The sequence below is a fragment of the Antechinus flavipes genome, chromosome 1 (assembly GCF_016432865.1).
Source record: "Antechinus flavipes isolate AdamAnt ecotype Samford, QLD, Australia chromosome 1, AdamAnt_v2, whole genome shotgun sequence".
NCBI lineage: Eukaryota > Metazoa > Chordata > Mammalia > Dasyuromorphia > Dasyuridae > Antechinus > Antechinus flavipes.
This window is the reverse complement of record NC_067398.1, coordinates 3,850,389-3,868,161: the sequence shown is the minus strand read 5'-3', so window position 1 is coordinate 3,868,161 and position 17,773 is coordinate 3,850,389. Positions and strand designations below refer to the sequence as shown.

Genomic DNA, 17,773 nt, shown 5'->3' with positions numbered 1-17,773 from the left:
GAGGGAGCTGTCTGTATCCGTGGCCCGCAGCCCGGGAACAGTCACCAAGTCTGGGCTGGGCCCCGGAGCCCACGAGGGGCAGCGCACTTACCACGGTCATCTCGGAGATGGCGGCCAGATCGCCCAGGCTGCTCTTCAGCTCCTCATAGGACCTGCCGTTCTGAGGGGTGCAGGGGAGGGGGCTGTTAGACCTGGGAAGGGGCTGGGATGGATGGGGAGGGGGAGGGGGCAGAAATGGGGAGGGGGCTGGGATAGATGGGGAGGGGCTGGGACAGAAATAGGGAGGGGGCTGGGATAGATGGGGAGGGGCTGGGACAGAAATAGGGAGGGGGCTGGGATGGATGGGGAGGGGGAGGGGGCCGAAATGGGGAGGGGCTGGGATAGATGGGGAGGGGCTGGGATGGAAATGGGGAGGGGCTGGGATAGATGGGGAGGGGCTGGGACAGAAATAGGGAGGGGGCTGAGATAGATGGGGAAGGGGCTGGGGCAGAAGTGGGGGCAGAGATGGGGAGGGGCAGCCCGGGGCTCACATTCCACTTGTAGGGGTCCCAGGCATTGAACCAGCCGGTGAAGGTGAGGGGCTCGTGGCCCTGCTTGACCACAATAACGGGGGTCGCGGGGTCCCTGCCCGCCGGGTGGCTCTTGAGGTACTCTCGGGCCACGGCCACAGACTCCTTCTTCTCGTAGGGGCTGGAGTCTTTCCCAATCCACAGGAAAACCTGCCGGGAAAGAGCCGCCCTGTTGCTGCCCCGAGCCTCCTCTGCCGGTGGGGGGCAGCATCCTGGGTTCTACCAGCAGGGAGGGGCTGGACCCCCTCCTCCCCCCCCAGTTCCATGGAGCCAGAGGCCAAACTTGGGCTGGAGTCGGGAGCGCCCCCTAGCGGCTGCTCTCAGTACTCTCCCGACCAGAGGTCCCGGCAGGGAGGGGTCTCCCGCTGCTTCTCCCCAGCATCCCCGGGGCACTAGGACCCGAGTCCCGGGCAGCGGCGCCTCCGCGGGCGCGGCTTCCTTCTTCCCCTCAATAAGGCGGGAGCCAAAGCGCTCCGAGGCCCAGGCCACGTGGCCGCTTTCCTGGTCAGCTGCAGGCCACTGGGCTTCATGCCCCCGCACCCTCCCACACCCTGCCCCCTCCCGCCAGTTGCCCCCCTTGCTGCCGCCCAGGCCCGGCCCGCTCTGAAGCCCTTGCCCAGCAGGGAGGGAGCACAAGCTCCCGGCTCCCTCGGCCCCTGGCCGGACTGCCCGGACCCAGGGCCCTGAGCTCAGCTTCTGCTCACGTCCATCTCCTGCCCTTAGAACGAGACTCAAGGCCACTCATTGTTTCTGGGAGGACGGGGGAGCCCGCTGCCCGCCCTGTGGCCCCCTTACAGCCCAGGGCTTTCCTCACCACTGAACCTCTGGGGCCCCCATGGCTCCCTGGGGGAGAGCGCAGGCTTTTGTGTCCTCAGAGTATCTAGCACCGGCTTAGTATACAGCAGGTACTAAATAAATGCTCCACATTCACTGGATTTCCTAGTGCTTCCGACTCTCTTCTCACACAGTGTCACAGCCATTTATTACCCCCCCTACTCCCCCTCCCAGCTGCCTTTGCTTCCACCCTCCAAAAATATCGTTCAGATGGGGGGGGGGGGCAGACAGGCTCATTCCAGAGCTTCCCATCTGTGTGCCCTTCCCACGGCCGGGGTGACCCGGTGAGCCCAGGGCCGGGCAGGGCTCTTTCCCTGAGCCCACGGGGCTCTTAATGCCTCGGGGAGCTCTGATGCGTTTGTAGGACATGGCAGAGAAAGGTAGGAAAGAGGCAGGGAGGGGAGGGAAGGAAGAAGAGGGGAGGAGAGGCAGGGGGAAGAGGGGAGGGAAGGAAGGGGAATGGAAAGAAAGAGGAAGAAGGGATAAAGCAAGCAAGCAAGGAAGGAAGGAAGGAAGGAAGGAAGGAAGGAAGAAGGAAGGAAGGAGGGAGGAAAGGAAGGAAGAAAGGCAGGCGGGAAGGAAGGAAGGAAGGAAGGAGGAAAGGAAGGAAGGAAGGAAGAAAGGCAGGAGGGAAGGAAGGAAGGAAGGAGGGAAGGAGGGAGGGAAGGAAGGAAGGAAGGAAGGAAGGAAGGAAGGAAGGAAGGAGGGAAGGACGGAGGAAGAGAAGGGAGGAAAGAAGGAAAGAAGGGAAAGAGAATGGAAGGGATGGGGAAAGAAGGAAGGGAAGCAAAGGAGAGGGAAGGGAAGGGAGGGAGGGAAGGAAGGGAAGGGAAGAAGAGGGGAGGGGAAGAAAGGAAAGGGACAGAAGAGAGAAGAGGGGAGGGAGAGAAGAGGAGGGAGGGGAGGATCTTCTGAGGTTTTACCTCTTCCCAGGTGTCCAGGAGCATGATGTCATCCTCATCCAGGTCGTCCTGGCTGAAGAACATGATCTCTGTCATGATGAATCGGCCCGTCTGATTGGAGCATTCAAACAGGCGGGGCTGGTAGGAGGAGGTCCTCTCCTGGGGCCTGGTTCAGGAGGGCCGAGTCTCAGCAGGGAGAGCAGGAAGATGGCTCCCCCCATCCCCGTCCCCCACCCCCCATGGCTCTGCTGCCTCTTGGCACCCGCCCTTCCCCCGTCCTTCACTCATTCTGCTGATTCCACTCCGGACCCTCTTTGCCAAAGCTGCTCCCCCTCCAGGAAGCCCCCCAGGGTTAACCTGGGCTTGCTCTGAGCTGCCTCCCTGGGCTTCCCTCACTCCCCCAGCAGATGTGGCACAGCTGGGAGGCTATGCAGCCGTTTGCACTCCGGGAAAACCCATTTTTCCCACTGGCTCCCATTGAAGGCGGCCCAGGAGCGCCGGGTGAGCTTCCCCCCTCAGGGCCAGGCAGAGGCTGACCCGCTTCTCTCAGCCAGAAGGACCGGCTCCTTCCCTTTGGCCCACTGGCCAGGCCTCTGGCTCCCCTCGGCCCTCCCTTCTCTGCCCGCTCCACCACGTGTCAGAACCCAAGGAAGACGTCTTGGGGACCCACCCAGCCCCCAGCCTTCACCCAGACAGAAGTGGCCTGCATGCTATGAGCTGAACTCGCTGAAGAGGAGGCTGGGGCTCCCTGGGGAGGGGGCTGGGGCTCCCTGAGGAGGAGGCTGGCAGTTCCCTGGGGAGGGGGCTGGGGGCTCCTTGAGGAGGAGGCTGGGGGCTCCCTGAGGAGGGGGCTGGGGGCTCCCTGAGGAGGGGGCTGGCAGTTCCCTGGGGAGGGGGCTGGGGGCTCCCTGAGGAGGGGGCTGGGGGCTCCCTGGGGAGGGGGCTGGGGGCTCCCTGAGGAGGAGGCTGGCAGTTCCCTGGGGAGGGGGCTGGGGGCTCCTTGAGGAGGAGGCTGGGGGCTCCCTGAGGAGGGGGCTGGGGGCTCCCTGAGGAGGGGGCTGGCAGTTCCCTGGGGAGGGGGCTGGGGGCTCCCTGAGGAGGGGGCTGGGGCTCCCTGGGGAGGGGGCTGGGGGCTCCCTGAGGAGGAGGCTGGCAGTTCCCTGGGGAGGGGGCTGGGGGCTCCCTGAGGAGGAGGCTGGGGGCTCCCTGAGGAGAGGGCTGGGGGCTCCCTGAGGAGGCTGGGGGCTCCCTGAGGAGGGGGCTGGGGGCTCCCTGAGGAGAGGGCTGGGGGCTCCCTGAGGAGGCTGGGGGCTCCCTGAGGAGGAGGCTGGGGGCTCCCTGAGGAGGGGGCTGGGGGCTCCCTGAGGAGAGGGCTGGGGGCTCCCTGAGGAGGCTGGGGGCTCCCTGAGGAGGAGGCTGGGGGCTCCCTGAGGAGGAGACTGGGGGCTCCCTGAGGAGGGGGCTGGGGGCTCCCTGAGGAGAGGGCTGGGGGCTCCCTGAGGAGGAGACTGGGGGCTCCCTGAAGAGGGGGCTGGGGGCTCCCTGAGGAGAGGGCTGGGGGCTCCCTGAGGAGGAGGCTGGCAGTTCCCTGGGGAGGGGGCTGGGGGCTCCCTGAGGAGGAGGCTGGCAGTTCCCTGGGGAGGGGGCTGGGGGCTCCCTGAGGAGAGGGCTGGGGGCTCCCTGAGGAGGGGGCTGGGGGCTCCCTGAGGAGGGGGCTGGGGGCTCCCTGGGGAGGAGGCCAGTCCCTCCCTATCTCACCTGCATTTGGTTGGGAACACACAGAAAAGATCTAAGGACTGAATGAAGTCAGCCTGAAGAGCTGAATGAAGGCCCGAGGGGCTGGCTCGGGGTCCCAGGGCCCCTTCCTCTTCTTCCTTGCCCCCCCCCCGGAGGGCCTGGGGAGCTGAGGTTGCCTGGAGCCCCTGGACCCTGGCTGTTCCAGGTCACATCCAGAGGCTCAGCCTCAGAGATCCCCAGAGCTGGGCTCCGTGGCTGAGCTCCCCAGAAAGCCTTGAACTTTTCTGCCTCAGTTTCCTCATCTGTAACATGGGTCTAATACCACTGACTTTGTCACCTCCCAAGAGAGGTCTCAATCACACCAGGAAATGGAGAGGAAAGCCCTCGGGCGGCTTTCTCCCAAGGGGTTTGCTGTCCTGACCCTGGAGTTCTGGGGTCTCTGGCTCCCCTTCCCCAGTCTCCTCTACCTCTTGTCGCTGGCATAGGGGGCCTTGCCCCCCAGAGCCTCCCAGAAGCTGGGCGGCTCCTGACCCTCCAGCACCGTCTGCTTGTCCTTCTGCGAGACGATGTCGGCCACCATTCGGGCCATCTCCCTCTCATCTCCACTGCAGCCCTGAGAGAACCAAGAGGGGGCGCTGGGCCTGGCAGCCTCACCCACGAGGGCCCAGAGGGCAGAGGGCGGCCCTCCCCCGCCCTCCCCTTCACCGTGCCTCCCCCCCCCCCCCAGCCCCTCGGTCCACAGATGGAGCTCAACAACAGAGAATCCCAGGGCAGATGTGCAGGCTGGGGCGGGGGCGGGGGGGGGAGGGGAGGGAGGAAGGGAAGGGAGGCGGAGGAAAGGGGGAAAGGAAGGGGAAAAGAAAGGGAGGGGAATAGGAAAGGGAGGAGAGAGGAAAATCAAGGGGAGGAGAGGAGGGGGAAAAGAAAGGGAGGGGAATAAGAAAGAGGGGAGAAGAAAAGAAAGGGAGGGGAGGAGGAGAAAAGGGGGAGAGAAAGGGAGAGGAATAGGAAAGGGAGGAGAGAGGAGAAGGGGAGGAGAGGGGGGAGAGGAGAGGGAAAAGGGGGAGGAAAGGCCATTTCTGTACAGGGGGCACGCAGAAGGACCCCCGAGAGCAGTTGGAGACAGATGCCATTGGGCAATCCCCGGGTGTCATCAAGGAAGAGAGGGGAGGGAGTGGGCACGGCGTCCGCGGGCTTGCCCTCTGGGGTGGGATGGGTTGGGCCTGGGCAGTCCCCCAGAGCAGGTGCCCGGCCGGCATTCGCCAGCTGAGGGCGGCCCTCGGCTCCCCAGGGCTCGGCGAGGTCGTCCTACCTTTCCGCACCACAGATAGCAGATCTGGTCGGTGGCGAGCAGGAAGATGTCGCTGGAATTGAGGGAAGATGCCCGGGCGGGCACCTCGGTGGTCTTGGTGTTGTACTCGTCCGTGCCCCTCACCTGGAACAACCGGATGTCTGGCTCGGGGTCCACGCGGCCGTCCCGGCCGGAGCCGTTCTGGAAGACAGTGGCGACGCCTCCATCAGCTCAGGCGCCTTCGAAGGTGACCTGCTCAGAGACCCCCAGTGAGGCCGCTTTTCCTCCCCAGGGAGCCCCCCCTTCGGCTCTGCTCTCCTCATGAGGAAGGGGCTTTCCCTTAGCTGAGGCTGCACTTTGCTCGGCCCTTCGGGCGTCTGGAGACCGCAGGGACTGCTCCCCAAGGGCCTCTCCGGCCCCACCGCCCACAAGCTCTTCTCGTGAGCTCCACTGTCCTGGTTTCCTGCTCCAGTTAATCTTCGGCTCAGCAGCAGCCTTCCCATGCTGCCTCTGCAGAGCTGGCCAGTCTTCTGCCGCCCTCCCAGCCTGTTCTCACTTTCTGGACTCCAATTTGTGGTCCTGGAGGGGACCCTTCCCCTTCTTCCCCTTCCCCTTCCCCTTTCCCTTCTTCCCCTTTCAGCTCCTTTTACATCTTGCCTTCCCTCACCAGAATGTAAGCCTCTGAGGTCAGGAACCACCTTCTTTTGGCTTGTATTTGGATCCTGGGAGCCCAGCAGTGCCTGGCACAAGGCAAGTTCCTAATAAATTAATCTGAGGCCTGTCTGCCTGTCAGTCATCTGTTCTAGGTGCCCAAAGAATCGGAAAATGCGTGGGTGCCCATCAGCGGGGGAAGGGCGGAACCAGCTGCATATGAAGGTCATGGAATATTGTTTTATCGAAGATGAGGAACAAGCTGAGTTTGGAAAGATTTACATGAACTGACGCTGGGCGAAAAAAGCAGAACCAGGAATACGTGGAATGCAATCACATTAAGAAAGGTGATCGACTGTGAAAGACTCGGTTCTTCTCCGTGTTCCAAAGCAATCCCAGCAGACTTGGGACAGAAAATGCCGCCTGCATCCAGAAAAAGGACTGAGGGAGCTGATGTAAATCCAGAAAAAGGACTGAGGGAGCTGATGTAAATCCAGAAAAAGGACTGAGGGAGCTGATGTAAATCCAGAAGAACTGAGGGAGCTGATGTAAATCCAGAAGAACTGAGGGAGCTGGATGTAAATCCAGAAAAAGGACTGAGGGAGCTGATGTAAATCCAGAAAAAGGACTGAGGGAGCTGGATGTAAATCCAGAAGAACTGAGGGAGCTGATGTAAATCCAGAAGGATTGAGGGAGCTGATGTAAATCCAGAAGGACTGAGGGAGCTGGATGTAAATCCAGAAAAAGGACTGAGGGAGCTGGATGTAAATCCAGAAGAACTGAGGGAGCTGATGTAAATCCAGAAGGATTGAGGGAGCTGATGTAAATCCAGAAGGATTGAGGGAGCTGATGTAAATCCAGAAAAAGGACTGAGGGAGCTGATGTAAATCCAGAAAAAGGACTGAGGGAGCTGGATGTAAATCCAGAAGGACTGAGGGAGCTGGATGTAAATCCAGAAGAACTGAGGGAGCTGGATGTAAATCCAGAAGGACTGAGGGAGCTGATGTAAAACCAGAAGAAGGACTGAGGGAGCTGGATGTAAATCCAGAAAAAGGACTGAGGGAGCTGATGTAAATCCAGAAGAACTGAGGGAGCTGATGTAAATCCAGAAGGATTGAGGGAGCTGATGTAAATCCAGAAAAAGGACTGAGGGAGCTGATGTAAATCCAGAAGGATTGAGGGAGCTGATGTAAATCCAGAAAAAGGACTGCGGGAGCTGGATGTAAATCCAGAAGAACTGAGGGAGCTGATGTAAATCCAGAAGAACTGAGGGAGCTGATGTAAATCCAGAAGGATTGAGGGAGCTGATGTAAATCCAGAAAAAGGACTGAGGGAGCTGATGTAAATCCAGGAAAAGGACTGAGGGAGCTGGATGTAAATCCAGAAGGACTGAGGGAGCTGGATGTAAATCCAGAAGGACTGAGGGACCTGGATGTAAATCCAGAAGAACTGAGGGAGCTGATAAAAATGGGAGCCGGCATAGAAGTGGGCACAGACCCCCGGGCCCTTCACTCCAAATGGACGCCAGTCTTACTGCGCTGCCCTTTGGGCCTGGCTCTTCAAGAAGCCTGAAGTCACTGAACGGGACCATCACAAAGGCTCCGGCCCCCCACCGGCTCCCCAGGAACGGCCTGGGAGAACGGGCCACGTGCCTGGCGAAAATCCCGAGCAGCAACATCTGGGCCGTTCCTCAGAGCCAAAACGAGGCTCAGAACCCGGCCCGCTTGTCCCCTGGGAAGGCCGCTTGCTGAGGGACAGGCAGGACGGGTGACCTTGGGAAGGAGCAGCGAGAAGCCGCAGGACGCCCAGGGAAGGCCACCCTGACGGGGAAGGGCCTGAAGTTCAGCCCACGGCCGAAGGAAGTGGGAATGTTCAGCTCGGGAAGAGGAGACTTGGGGGGGGAGGGAGGGGGGAGGATGGCCATGAGCCACAGCTCCAGGCTTTCCAAGGACAGTCTGGGAGAAGGGGATTCGCCGAGTTCTGCTGGGCCCAGGAACACCATGGGAGGGTTCAAAGGCCACCTCGGGCTGGAAGGTGGGAAAAGCTTCCTAACTATGAGAACTCTCCCGGAATCAGGGAACGGCCCCCCTCGGGGTCCCTCAAGCAGTGACCAGTGGCCATTTGTCGGCATTCTTTTGGGGGCTGACTGTCCTAGTGGTCCCTGGGGTCCTGCTGAGGTCTACGATGTTGGGATTTGACATTCTAGTGACCTCCTGCTAAGGGACCCTTCCTCCCCCTCCTCATCTCGGGAACTCCCTGGGAAGGAAAATGGCTCTGGTTCTAGCAGTTCTCTCTAATATTCCCAGTTCTTCCAATCGGTTCTCAGACGCCGTGACCTCAGGGTCCTTCGCTGCCCACTTCTGGCCACTCTCCACTTCTCCGTGGTCTTCCTAACGTCCCCTGTCCTGACAGATGACAAAGCGGAGGGGGCTCCAAGGGCCACTCTTCTCTTACCTGGAACACGACGAGCCGCCCTCGGAAAATGGCCAGGAAGTGCCGGGGCTCCTTGCCCATGGTCACCCGCACCTGCACGGCTTCCTCCTGGTACATGTGGTCCAGCTCGAGGGCGTTGAGAGCTGAAGCGGTGACCTCGTCTACCGGGGCATATCGTCCCTACAGAGAGGGAGGAGTGAGTGCCCGGCCCGGGAGCACGAGGCAGGGCCGGAAGGGAGGAATCAGGGAGCTGGCACTCAGGCCTGGGGAGGAGGGCGCCCGCCGAGCCCGCAGGCTCGGGATGCCTGCCCCGTGGCCTAGGGCTGGGACACTTAGGACCCGCCGCCCCATCCCATCCCCGGACAGTCCTGCCCCCCCCCCAGCTCTCTCCTTCCCCCCTTTTCCCGATCAAAACTCCCTTTTCACTTTTTTTTTTGCGCCTTTTTTCTTTGCTTATTCCTAAACATTCAAGCCCTCCCAGTCTGATTCTTGTGACTCTTCCAACATAAATAATATATGCAGAAGCACAATAAATGCACATATGTATACAGGCATAGATAATACATGCAGAAGCACAATAAATGCACAAATGTATACAGATGTAGGTAATGTATACAGAAGCACAATAAATGCACATATGTATACAGGCATAGATAATACATGCAGAAGCACAATAAATGCACAAATGTATACAGATGTAGGTAATGTATACAGAAGCACAATAAATGCACATATGTATACAGGCATAGATAATACATGCAGAAGCACAATAAATGCACAAATGTATACAGACGTAGGTAATACATGCAGAAGCACAATAAATGCACAAATGTATACAGACGTAGATCATGTATGCAGAAGCACAATAAATGCACAAATGTATACAGACGTAGATCATGTATGCAGAAGCACAATAAATGCACAAATGTATACAGACGTAGATAATGTATGCAGAAGCACAATAAATGCACAAATGTATACAGACATAGATCATGTATGCAGAAGCACAATAAATGCACACACGTATACATAGAGGCACATAATGTCTGGCTCTATGGCTAATACAGAGAATTATGAATGAATGCCTGTAATAACGTTATGTATTTCCATACCCAGGTCACATATGTCCACGGAAGCCCTCGGGCCCCTCCCCCTGACCTGGCAGGGCTCACCTGCCAGATGTAGATGATGTACTGGGCCCGCCCTGCCTTCTGGTAGGTGTAGAGGACCAGGTAGCAGTCACCCCCGTAGAACTGGCCGTACTTCTTGGGCTCCACGGGCTTCTTGTGCAAGTCCTCGATCCGCCACACCTGGGGAGCCCGGAGATGGCGCTGAGAGGGGGAGGCAGGGCCGGAGAGAGCCCTCGGGCCCCCCCAGCCTCGGAGGCCAGAGCCCCTGGGCTCCTCTCCAGACCAGGCCCCGAGGCAGGGGCAGCCTCCCTCTGATCCTCCGTCCTCCCGGGGAAGGAGCCTCCCAGGCTGCCCGCTCTCCCTTCCCTCCGGGGAAGCCGGGCCCTGTGTGGAACTCCAAGCCGCCAGGGGCTGCTTCCCCGCTGCTCTCTCCGGACTCCAGCTCCTTTCCTCTGCTCTGTGGCCCAGCTTCCCGACACATCCCCCCAGTTGTGACACGGAACCAGGGGAGCCAGAGGCTGACTCGGGGCGCCGGGAGCTCCCCCACCCCCTTTCCAACAAGGCTTCCTGAGGTCCATCTTTTGAGCCAAACGACTGCTGGGGGAGAGCGGGGAACCCTCATTCAGGGATTCTGACTAACGGAGGCCGCGGGGCTCCCCCTGCCCAAGGGGACCAGCTTTTGATCGGGGGCAAAGCCTGATGTCCAGAATAGGGCAAGCAGGGGGAGGGGGGCTCTGAATGTCTCAGGTTAAAGAGCCGCTAACGGAGCGTGAAGGACGGGCCAGGAGTTCAAAGGGCAGCAGTGAGGGGTATTCATGGGATGAAGGCTAAAGAGTCTAATAGAAACTTTGAAAGGCTCAACTGAAGCAAAGCACAACAGACTGAGGGAGGGGGAGAGCGCTGGAAGGAAAAGGGAAACCGATCCCAGCACGGGGGGATCGGAAAGGGGGCTGAGCCCAAGGGATGGAGCTGAGGGGGGGCGGGGGAGATACAGCAGCCTCAAGATCCTGGAAAAGCTGGAAAGAAAAGGCCAAGAAAATGGAGAGTAATTAAGAACAAAGGGCAACAGGCACAGGCTATTCCATGGGGCTAAATTAAACAATAATATGAGAAAGCGTCGTAGGAAAAAGAACAATCAAGCCGTTGTGGTGAAACAGATTAATAAAATGAACTCCGATAAAAAGAAAAGGAGACAAAGAGTGAATAAAAGAAAAGCACAGCCCTGTAACACGTTGTATACAGGAACAATCCAGAAGGGGTGACAGCCTCCGCTTGAAGCGTCTGTTAAATGTTTCGATGTTGCCTCAGCCACAGAAAGCTAAAGCGTGTGGACAGCGGGCAGTCTGATTTACGGAAAGCCATGAGAGAGAGAGACGATGTGCTGTGGAATTCAAAACCGAGTCTGTGCCCTTCCAATCCGAGACACGTGAGAGCTTTGCAGCGGAGCAGACAACTCCTAGGCTCGCAGAGAGAATGAAACCAGGGGGAAGAACGGGAGTAGGATAAGTCAATCCCTCACTCTCGGACTGTGACAAATCCAACCAGCAGCTAAGGCTGGGAGGCTCCGGGAGTCGTTATCTCAGCGGCACAAACACCACTGTCCCCATGTTCCACATGGAGCACGAGGGGCTCATTCCTGCTTGTTGAGCAGTGGAGAATCCCAGTAAAGACCCAAGTCTCTCCTACGGACATCCGGAGCTCTCTTCTACTAGACTGTGTGGCAAGGGAAGGTGGCAGAGACAGAAACATAGAGACAGAGAAAGAAGGAAAGAGATAGAATTGAATTCATTTCACTCCGACATCTATTAGACACCGGCTGGGTACAACGAGGTTTGGCCCGTTCTAGGACTTTTTATTTCCAGAACTCTCTCTTCTGATGGTGATTATCCCGCCTAGATGCCGTATCCAGACTATTTTTTTTTTTTTGCCTGTTTCTATTCACTTTCTCTCCCATCGTTTTCTCCACAAGTCTCTTCCTCGCTCCCTCCCTTCCTATAGAGGAGCAGCTCTGTCGGGGCCTTTGGAGAGCTAAGCCAATTAAGGTTCCTTCGGCACTTACTCCACGTGCGTCACCGGAGACACAGGAAAGAAGGGAGAGGAGAGCAAGGGTGAGAACTCTGGAGAACCAAGGCCAAAGCAGCTCTCAGCCCTAGAAATCAGCATCCCCACAAATTTCCAAGCCGACCTCCTCCGGTAAGTGCTTTCCCTCAATTACAAATAAACTGCCCAAAGGCAAGAGATTCTCTGCTTTCTTTTTTGGGTTTTCCCTCCCCCCAGGCTGGGCACAGAAAAGCGCTTAGTGAGTGCTTTTTTTCATTCATTCATTAACGCTCCTATGGAGAGAACTTAAAGGGAAAAGGCGAGCCCCTCCCCCTCCGGCAACAGGGAAGCTTCCGAAGAAAAGGAGGGATCATCCGTTGGGTCACGAATTAGCGGGATTTGGGGGTTCCAAGCGGAGAAAGGGAGCAGCCGGTAACGGTTCTCAGTCCCTGGGGTAAAGGAGGCCTCCCGGCCGATTAGCGGAAGAGATAAGGGTCATAGGATCCTCTTTATCAGAGTCTCTGGCCTGCGGCCAAAACAGGGCTTGGGGCAATCTCGGCAGAGGAAAGGGAAGGAATCGAAACTTTACTAAGGGGCACCAGGGGGCGCAGTGGTTACAGCACCAGCCCTGAAGTCAGGAGGACCCGAGTTCAAATCTGCGCCCAGACACAGGCCTGGCTGTGGGACTTGGGCACGTGAAGTCCCCTCGTCGGGAGACGCTCCCCCACGGCACGCGGTCCCCGGTCCCAGAATCTGTCTCCGGGCCCGGCTCTCCATCCACAAAATGCCACAAAATGGCAGCTTCAACCACAACCCGCAAACTGGATGCAAGACCTCAGATGACCAAGAAGTCGCTTATTAAGCGCTTACTGTATGCCCGGCACCATGCTCAGGGATACAAAAAGCCAAACATGCTCCTCGCCTCAGGGAGCCCACGTTTTAATGAACGAGACAACATGCGATTAAGGGGAACCTACAAAATACAACCTGGCAGCCAGGAAGCTGCACCCGGAGACAGGAAGGCTAAAGCAGAGAAAGCGGCAGAGAAAGGGATGTGTGACCCTGGACTGGTCGCCCCCCACCTCCCCACCCCCCTCTCCCGCCTCCTCGGATCATTGTAAAGCCCAGATCCATAATGTCACTGGTGATTCCTGCCCATAACCAGAAGTCGGGTGCCTGGTCCTCTGCGCCTCCACCCTCCCAGCAGCCTCAGACCCAGCCGAGCCCGAAGGAGCCAAAGAGCTTTGCCCTCCTGTTCTGTCTCTGCCCCCCCCCGCACATCCTGAGAGAAGTGAGAGTTCTTTGCCCCCCAAATGTCTCAGAGCCAAGACTGTGGGCACCCTCCTCCTCCGAGAAGCCTTCCCTGCCTGCCCAAGGGCTCTGGCTCTCCTCCCGAACCTCCCACTTGGGTCCCTGATGCCCCCGTGGCCCAGGCTGCTCCCGAATCTGTGGGTGCCCCAACAGCCAGGGGCTCCCCGGCCCCTCCCCCTGCACAGGCAAGCGCCATTCTGGAAGCACCGACTGGTCCCCAAAGCAACCCAAGCTAGCTCTGGAGTTACGCTGCCCCCATCCTCCCCCTTGCATGTGAGGGGAATCGTGGGGAGTCCCTGCCTCCAACCCCAGGGACTGCGGGGCCTGGGCCCCAGGGAGGGGGAGATGGCTCCCCTGCCCCCCCACCCTCTCACCTCCACCTTCCCCGAACCATCGTCCACCATCCTCCGCTCCGCAGCCAGCTCGGGCTGCCCATGCAGGTTGGTCACGTCGAACTTCACGGGCTCCACTTTGGCTGGGGAACGGAGGGAGAGCGGCACGGTCCTTGGTCCCGAAGCCCTCCGGGCCCAGCTCCGGGGCCACCCCCCGGCCGGCCCCCCTTCTCACCAGTCTTGCCCAGGCTGTAAGCCCGGCCCGGCCCCTCTGTCTGGTCCTTCTCTGTCCACTGCTGGAAGAGCTGCTTGAACATGGCGGACTCGAAGCCATCGTTCACCACCTCCACATTGGTTGTGGCTGGGTAGCCCTTGGCCTGGATGAAGCCCTGGGGGTGGGGAGTGGGGCTGAGAGAGAAGGACCCTGCTCCTCACCCCTGGGGGGCTCAGATGGGCCCCTTCCTGAGCATCCTGCCTCCCTGAGCATCCCGCCTCCCTGAGCATCCTGCCTCCCTGAGCACCCCGCCTCCCCAAGCATCCCGCCTCCCCAAGCATCCTGCCTCCCTGAGCACCCTACCTCCCTGAGCATCCTGCCTCCCAGAGTACCCTGCTTCCCAGAGCACCCCACCTTCCTGAGCACCCTGCCTCCCTGAACATCCTGCCTCCCTGCGCATCCTGCCTCCCTGAGCAGCCCACCTCCCTGAGCACCCTGCCTCCCTGAGCATCCTGCCTCCCAGAGTACCCTGCCTCCCAGAGCACCCCACCTCCCTGAGCACCCTGCCTCCCTGAGCATCCTGCCTCTCAGAGCATCCTGCCTTTCTAAGCACCCCACCTCCCTGAGCACCCCGCCTCCCTGAGTACCCCACCTCCCCAAGCATCTCGCCTCCCCGAGCATCCTGCCTCCCTGAGCACCCTACCTCCCTGAGCATCCTGCCTCCCAGAGCATCCTGCCTCCCTGCGCATCCTGCCTCCCTGAGCACCCCGCCTCCCTGAGCATCTGGCTTCCCAGAGCACCCCACCTTCCTGAGCACCCTGCCTCCCAGAACATCCTGCCTCCCTGCACATCCTGCCTCCCAGAGCACCCCACTTCCCTGAGCACCCCGCCTCCCTGAGCATCCGGCCTCCCTGAGCATCCGGTCTCCCTGAGCATCCTCCCTCCCTGAGTACCCTGCCTCCCAGAGCACCCTGCCTCCCAGAGCACCCTGCCTCCCAGAACATCCTGCCTCCCTGCGCACCCTGCCTCCCTGAGCACCCCGCTTCCTAGAACATCCTGCCTCCTGAGCATTCCCTGGACTCTCCACAGCCTCCAGGCAGGATCAACGAAGCCGGCCCTCCCCGACCCATTGATTCATTAGCTCCTCCCACGACTCCTTCCAAACAGGTGCTTTCTGTAAGAGGGCCCCCCAGCAGCCCTTCCATCTGAGGAGACTGGCCCCAGATCGGGGGAAGGGGTCCCCGAGGGGCGGATCCCCCAGATCTGCGGGGACTCCCAGGGAAAGCCCCGCTGGGGCCTCACCACTGCCCGGCTGAAGGCTGCCTTCTTTTCCTCCTTGCTGGAGCCACGGCCCCTCCACACGTAGATCTTGAAGCCCCCTTGGTCCAGGATGTGACAGTCCTAGGGCGAGAACGCACGGGAGGGTGCGCGCTTTAGGCGGGCCAACAGTGGGGGGAGGCGCGGTCAGGTTTGGGGGGAGGCCGGAGGGGCTGAGCCTCCCGCTGGGGAGAACGGCGCCATGGAGGGGCTGGGCTGACGTGGGGGGTCTCTGTGGCTGAGCCCCTTCAGGGAGGGCCCACTGGCCACGAAGGTGGGGTCCTCGCCCTAAGGCCACCCTGGGCTACGGGGAGAGCCAGCGACGGGCTTACCTCATGCTGTAAGAGGTCCTGCGTCAGCGGCCGCGTGGCGATCTCCTGGACCACCAAGTCCTCGTCCTTTTCATAAAGGCTGGGGGAGCAGGCCCGGCTGAGTGCCCACGTCCCAGCCTCTCCCCCTCCCCTGCCCGGCCTGTCCCAGGGCCCGGCCTTGTCCGCCCCCCAAATCGTGCCCTCTGGGGGATGGCCGCTGTCGCCCGGGTCCCCCCCCATCCTTCCTTCTGATCCGTCACCCTGCTGGTCACTGAGCTCCGCCCTTGCCCTCTTGGCCCCTCCAGCTCCCAAGGGCCCCTCCCCAAAGCCGTGATCAGGGGCCCCAGGCAGGCGACGGCGCCAGGCCTGGGACGCCCACTCACTGGTACAGCCGCAGGTTGGCCTTCTGGAACTCGTCGGCCCTGTCCTCGCTGACCGCGTCCCTCAGCGCGCCCGCCCGCGGCCCCAGCACCGTCTCCATGATCTGCAGCAGCTCCGCGGAGCTCAGCTGCTCCTCGTCCACCACCCCGATCTGGGCCCGGCCGCCCCGCTCGCCGTCGCGGATGTTCCGGGCCAAGGCCAGTCCCTGCCGGGCCGCAGAGGGGGCCACTTGTGGGGCTGGCCCTGCCACCAGCCCCTGAACCGCCCTCCCGCCCTCCCCCTGTCACCTCCCCCAGCCGCCCTCCCCCAGCCGCCCTCCCCCTGTCACCCTCCCGGACACTGGCCAGGCCGGCCCCTGGGGACCCTCACCCGGGACTTCTCAGACAGGTTGGCTTCGGGGCCGTTCCACTGAATCAGCACCTTCCCCAGGTCCAGGAGGAAGACGTCTCCCTTGCTGAAGCTGTCCCAGGACAGGTCCACCTGGGGGGGGGGGGTGAGAACGAAGCAGGCCCAGGTTCCACCTCCTCCAGGAAGCCCCCCAGCCTGCACCCTCCCCCCGTGTGACCGTGGGCCCAGTGAATGCTGGGACGCCGGGGCCTCTGACTGTGGGAAGGGGGCTGTGTTTGGGCTCGGGGCGGCGTGACTCCGTCGGTGTCACAGCGTGTGTGTGAGAGCCCCTGCCCCATGCTCACATTGGAGCTGAGACCCGACCCTCGGCCGCCCTTCCCGGGCCCCGCCCCCTCGTGGGGCTGGGAAGGGGCTCCCCGTGATGGAGGCGGCCCCGGGCCCAGCACGCGGCCTTTCTCCCCCCAGCCCTGCTGTCTCAGGGAGCCGCCCCCCCGAAGGCCCTCCTGGGGAGAGGGCGAGACCGGCTTCGAGGGGTCGGTGGCCGAGCTGGGAGCCCCCCCCCGGCGCTTTTTCTCTCAGATGCCAGGCCCGGCCCCCCCTCGTCCCCCTTCCGGGCCCAGGGGCTCCTCACCTCCGTGGCCGTCACCGGCTTCTTTCCCTTGATGTGGAGGAGCCTCTGGATGTTGTACATGTTGGTCTCCACGTGCTTGAAGCCGGAGGTCAGACCCCCCTTCTTGTAACTGGGGGGGGCAGAGCCGTGACCAGGGGCCCCTCCCTTGGGGGCAGCCGCGGGGGGAGGGGCCCCGGAAAGCCCGGCCCCCCACAGGCGGCTGCTCCAGCAGAGACCCCCCGGCCCGGGCCCCACTCACATGATGCCCTTCTTGAAGTAGCTCTTGAAGACCTCGGACTCATAGCCCTGGACCTCCCGGTGCTGCACGGGGACGTCCCCCAGCAGCCCGTCCAGCTGGGCCGTGAAGGCCGCCGCCGCCCCCTGCTCGTCCACCGCCGAGTCCTTGCCGATCCAGTAGTGGATGTCGATGGCCGGGCCCCGGCTCGTCTTCCCGTTCTGGGAGGGGGAGCGGGACACGCTGGGCCCCCCTCGGCCCCCTCCCCGACCCTGCCCTGTGCCCTGGAGGAGGAGGACGCTCCCGGGCCCGATCCAGAACGGGCAGCGAGGTCACCAAGGCGACCCCGGGCTTAGAGGCCCTGCTCCAGTCCTTCACCAGCCTCGCCCACTGCCCGCTGGCGCTCCCAGGAGCCTGTTCTCGGCCTGCCCGGGCCCTTTCCTTTCCTTCTCTGGGCACAAGAGGCCTGGCTCATCTGTACCCCGGTGCCCCTGGCACGCGTCGGGCACATACAAAGTCTGCTGGCTTGGATCGGATTCTCGCTCAGGGACAATCGGGGCAGGCTTCAGGGAGGCGGCGTTTGAGCCTTGGACGGGCAGACTTTTGGGGACAGAACGGAGACCAGGAGCCAGAGCGGCAAAGGGCACAGGCTGGGGTGAAGCAGCAGTGGGCGGGCTGGGCCTGGATGCCAGGCGGACCCTTGTTGGGGAGGGGGCGGCCTGTGAGGGCCTGGGCTGGGAAGCTGGGGCCCAGGGAGACGAGCTGGGGGAGAGCGGGCGACGGGCGGGGGGGGGAAGGAGAGACTGGAACCCGGGCCGCAGGCTGAGGGCCAGCAGGGGCCGGGGCCCGAGGGGGGCAGGGCCAAGGTCACGCTGGGAGCCAGCGCAGAGCCGGACTGAAGTCCGGGGAGTGACGCCACCGGGCGTCGGGGGCTGCTGGGGGGGGGCCCTTTGGCCGTCACCCTGGGAGCGCCTCATCCCCCAGCCCGGGCCCGGCCCCCGACTACTCACGTGCAGGATGATGTAGCAGTCACCTTCGAAGAAACTCCCATAGGCCTTCTGGGGGACGAGGACCATCTTCATCTTCTGCAGGAGGGAGCGAGAGACTCATGGCACGGTCCCAGGCCC

General features: G+C 61.4%; 1 protein-coding gene across 5 annotated transcripts in view; it reads right to left on the bottom strand.

Annotated features, from left to right (window-relative positions):
• VILL (villin like) overlaps nt 1–17,773 on the bottom strand; it is a 28,872-nt gene that overhangs the window by 2,178 nt on the left and 8,921 nt on the right. For all 5 annotated transcript variants that reach the window (XM_051977953.1, XM_051977977.1, XM_051977944.1 and 2 more), the window contains 16 exons: nt 17,657–17,731; nt 16,671–16,867; nt 16,433–16,541; nt 15,823–15,933; nt 15,456–15,658; nt 15,094–15,172; nt 14,747–14,845; nt 13,466–13,619; nt 13,273–13,373; nt 9,590–9,727; nt 8,439–8,597; nt 5,355–5,534; nt 4,510–4,655; nt 2,327–2,471; nt 531–719; nt 92–160 (listed from right to left, as the gene is read on the bottom strand). In XM_051977953.1, coding sequence (XP_051833913.1) covers nt 92–160; nt 531–719; nt 2,327–2,471; nt 4,510–4,655; nt 5,355–5,534; nt 8,439–8,597; nt 9,590–9,727; nt 13,273–13,373; nt 13,466–13,619; nt 14,747–14,845; nt 15,094–15,172; nt 15,456–15,658; nt 15,823–15,933; nt 16,433–16,541; nt 16,671–16,867; nt 17,657–17,731 — 2,154 coding nt within the window. The remainder of the gene's footprint in view (nt 1–91; nt 161–530; nt 720–2,326; nt 2,472–4,509; nt 4,656–5,354; nt 5,535–8,438; nt 8,598–9,589; nt 9,728–13,272; nt 13,374–13,465; nt 13,620–14,746; nt 14,846–15,093; nt 15,173–15,455; nt 15,659–15,822; nt 15,934–16,432; nt 16,542–16,670; nt 16,868–17,656; nt 17,732–17,773) is intronic.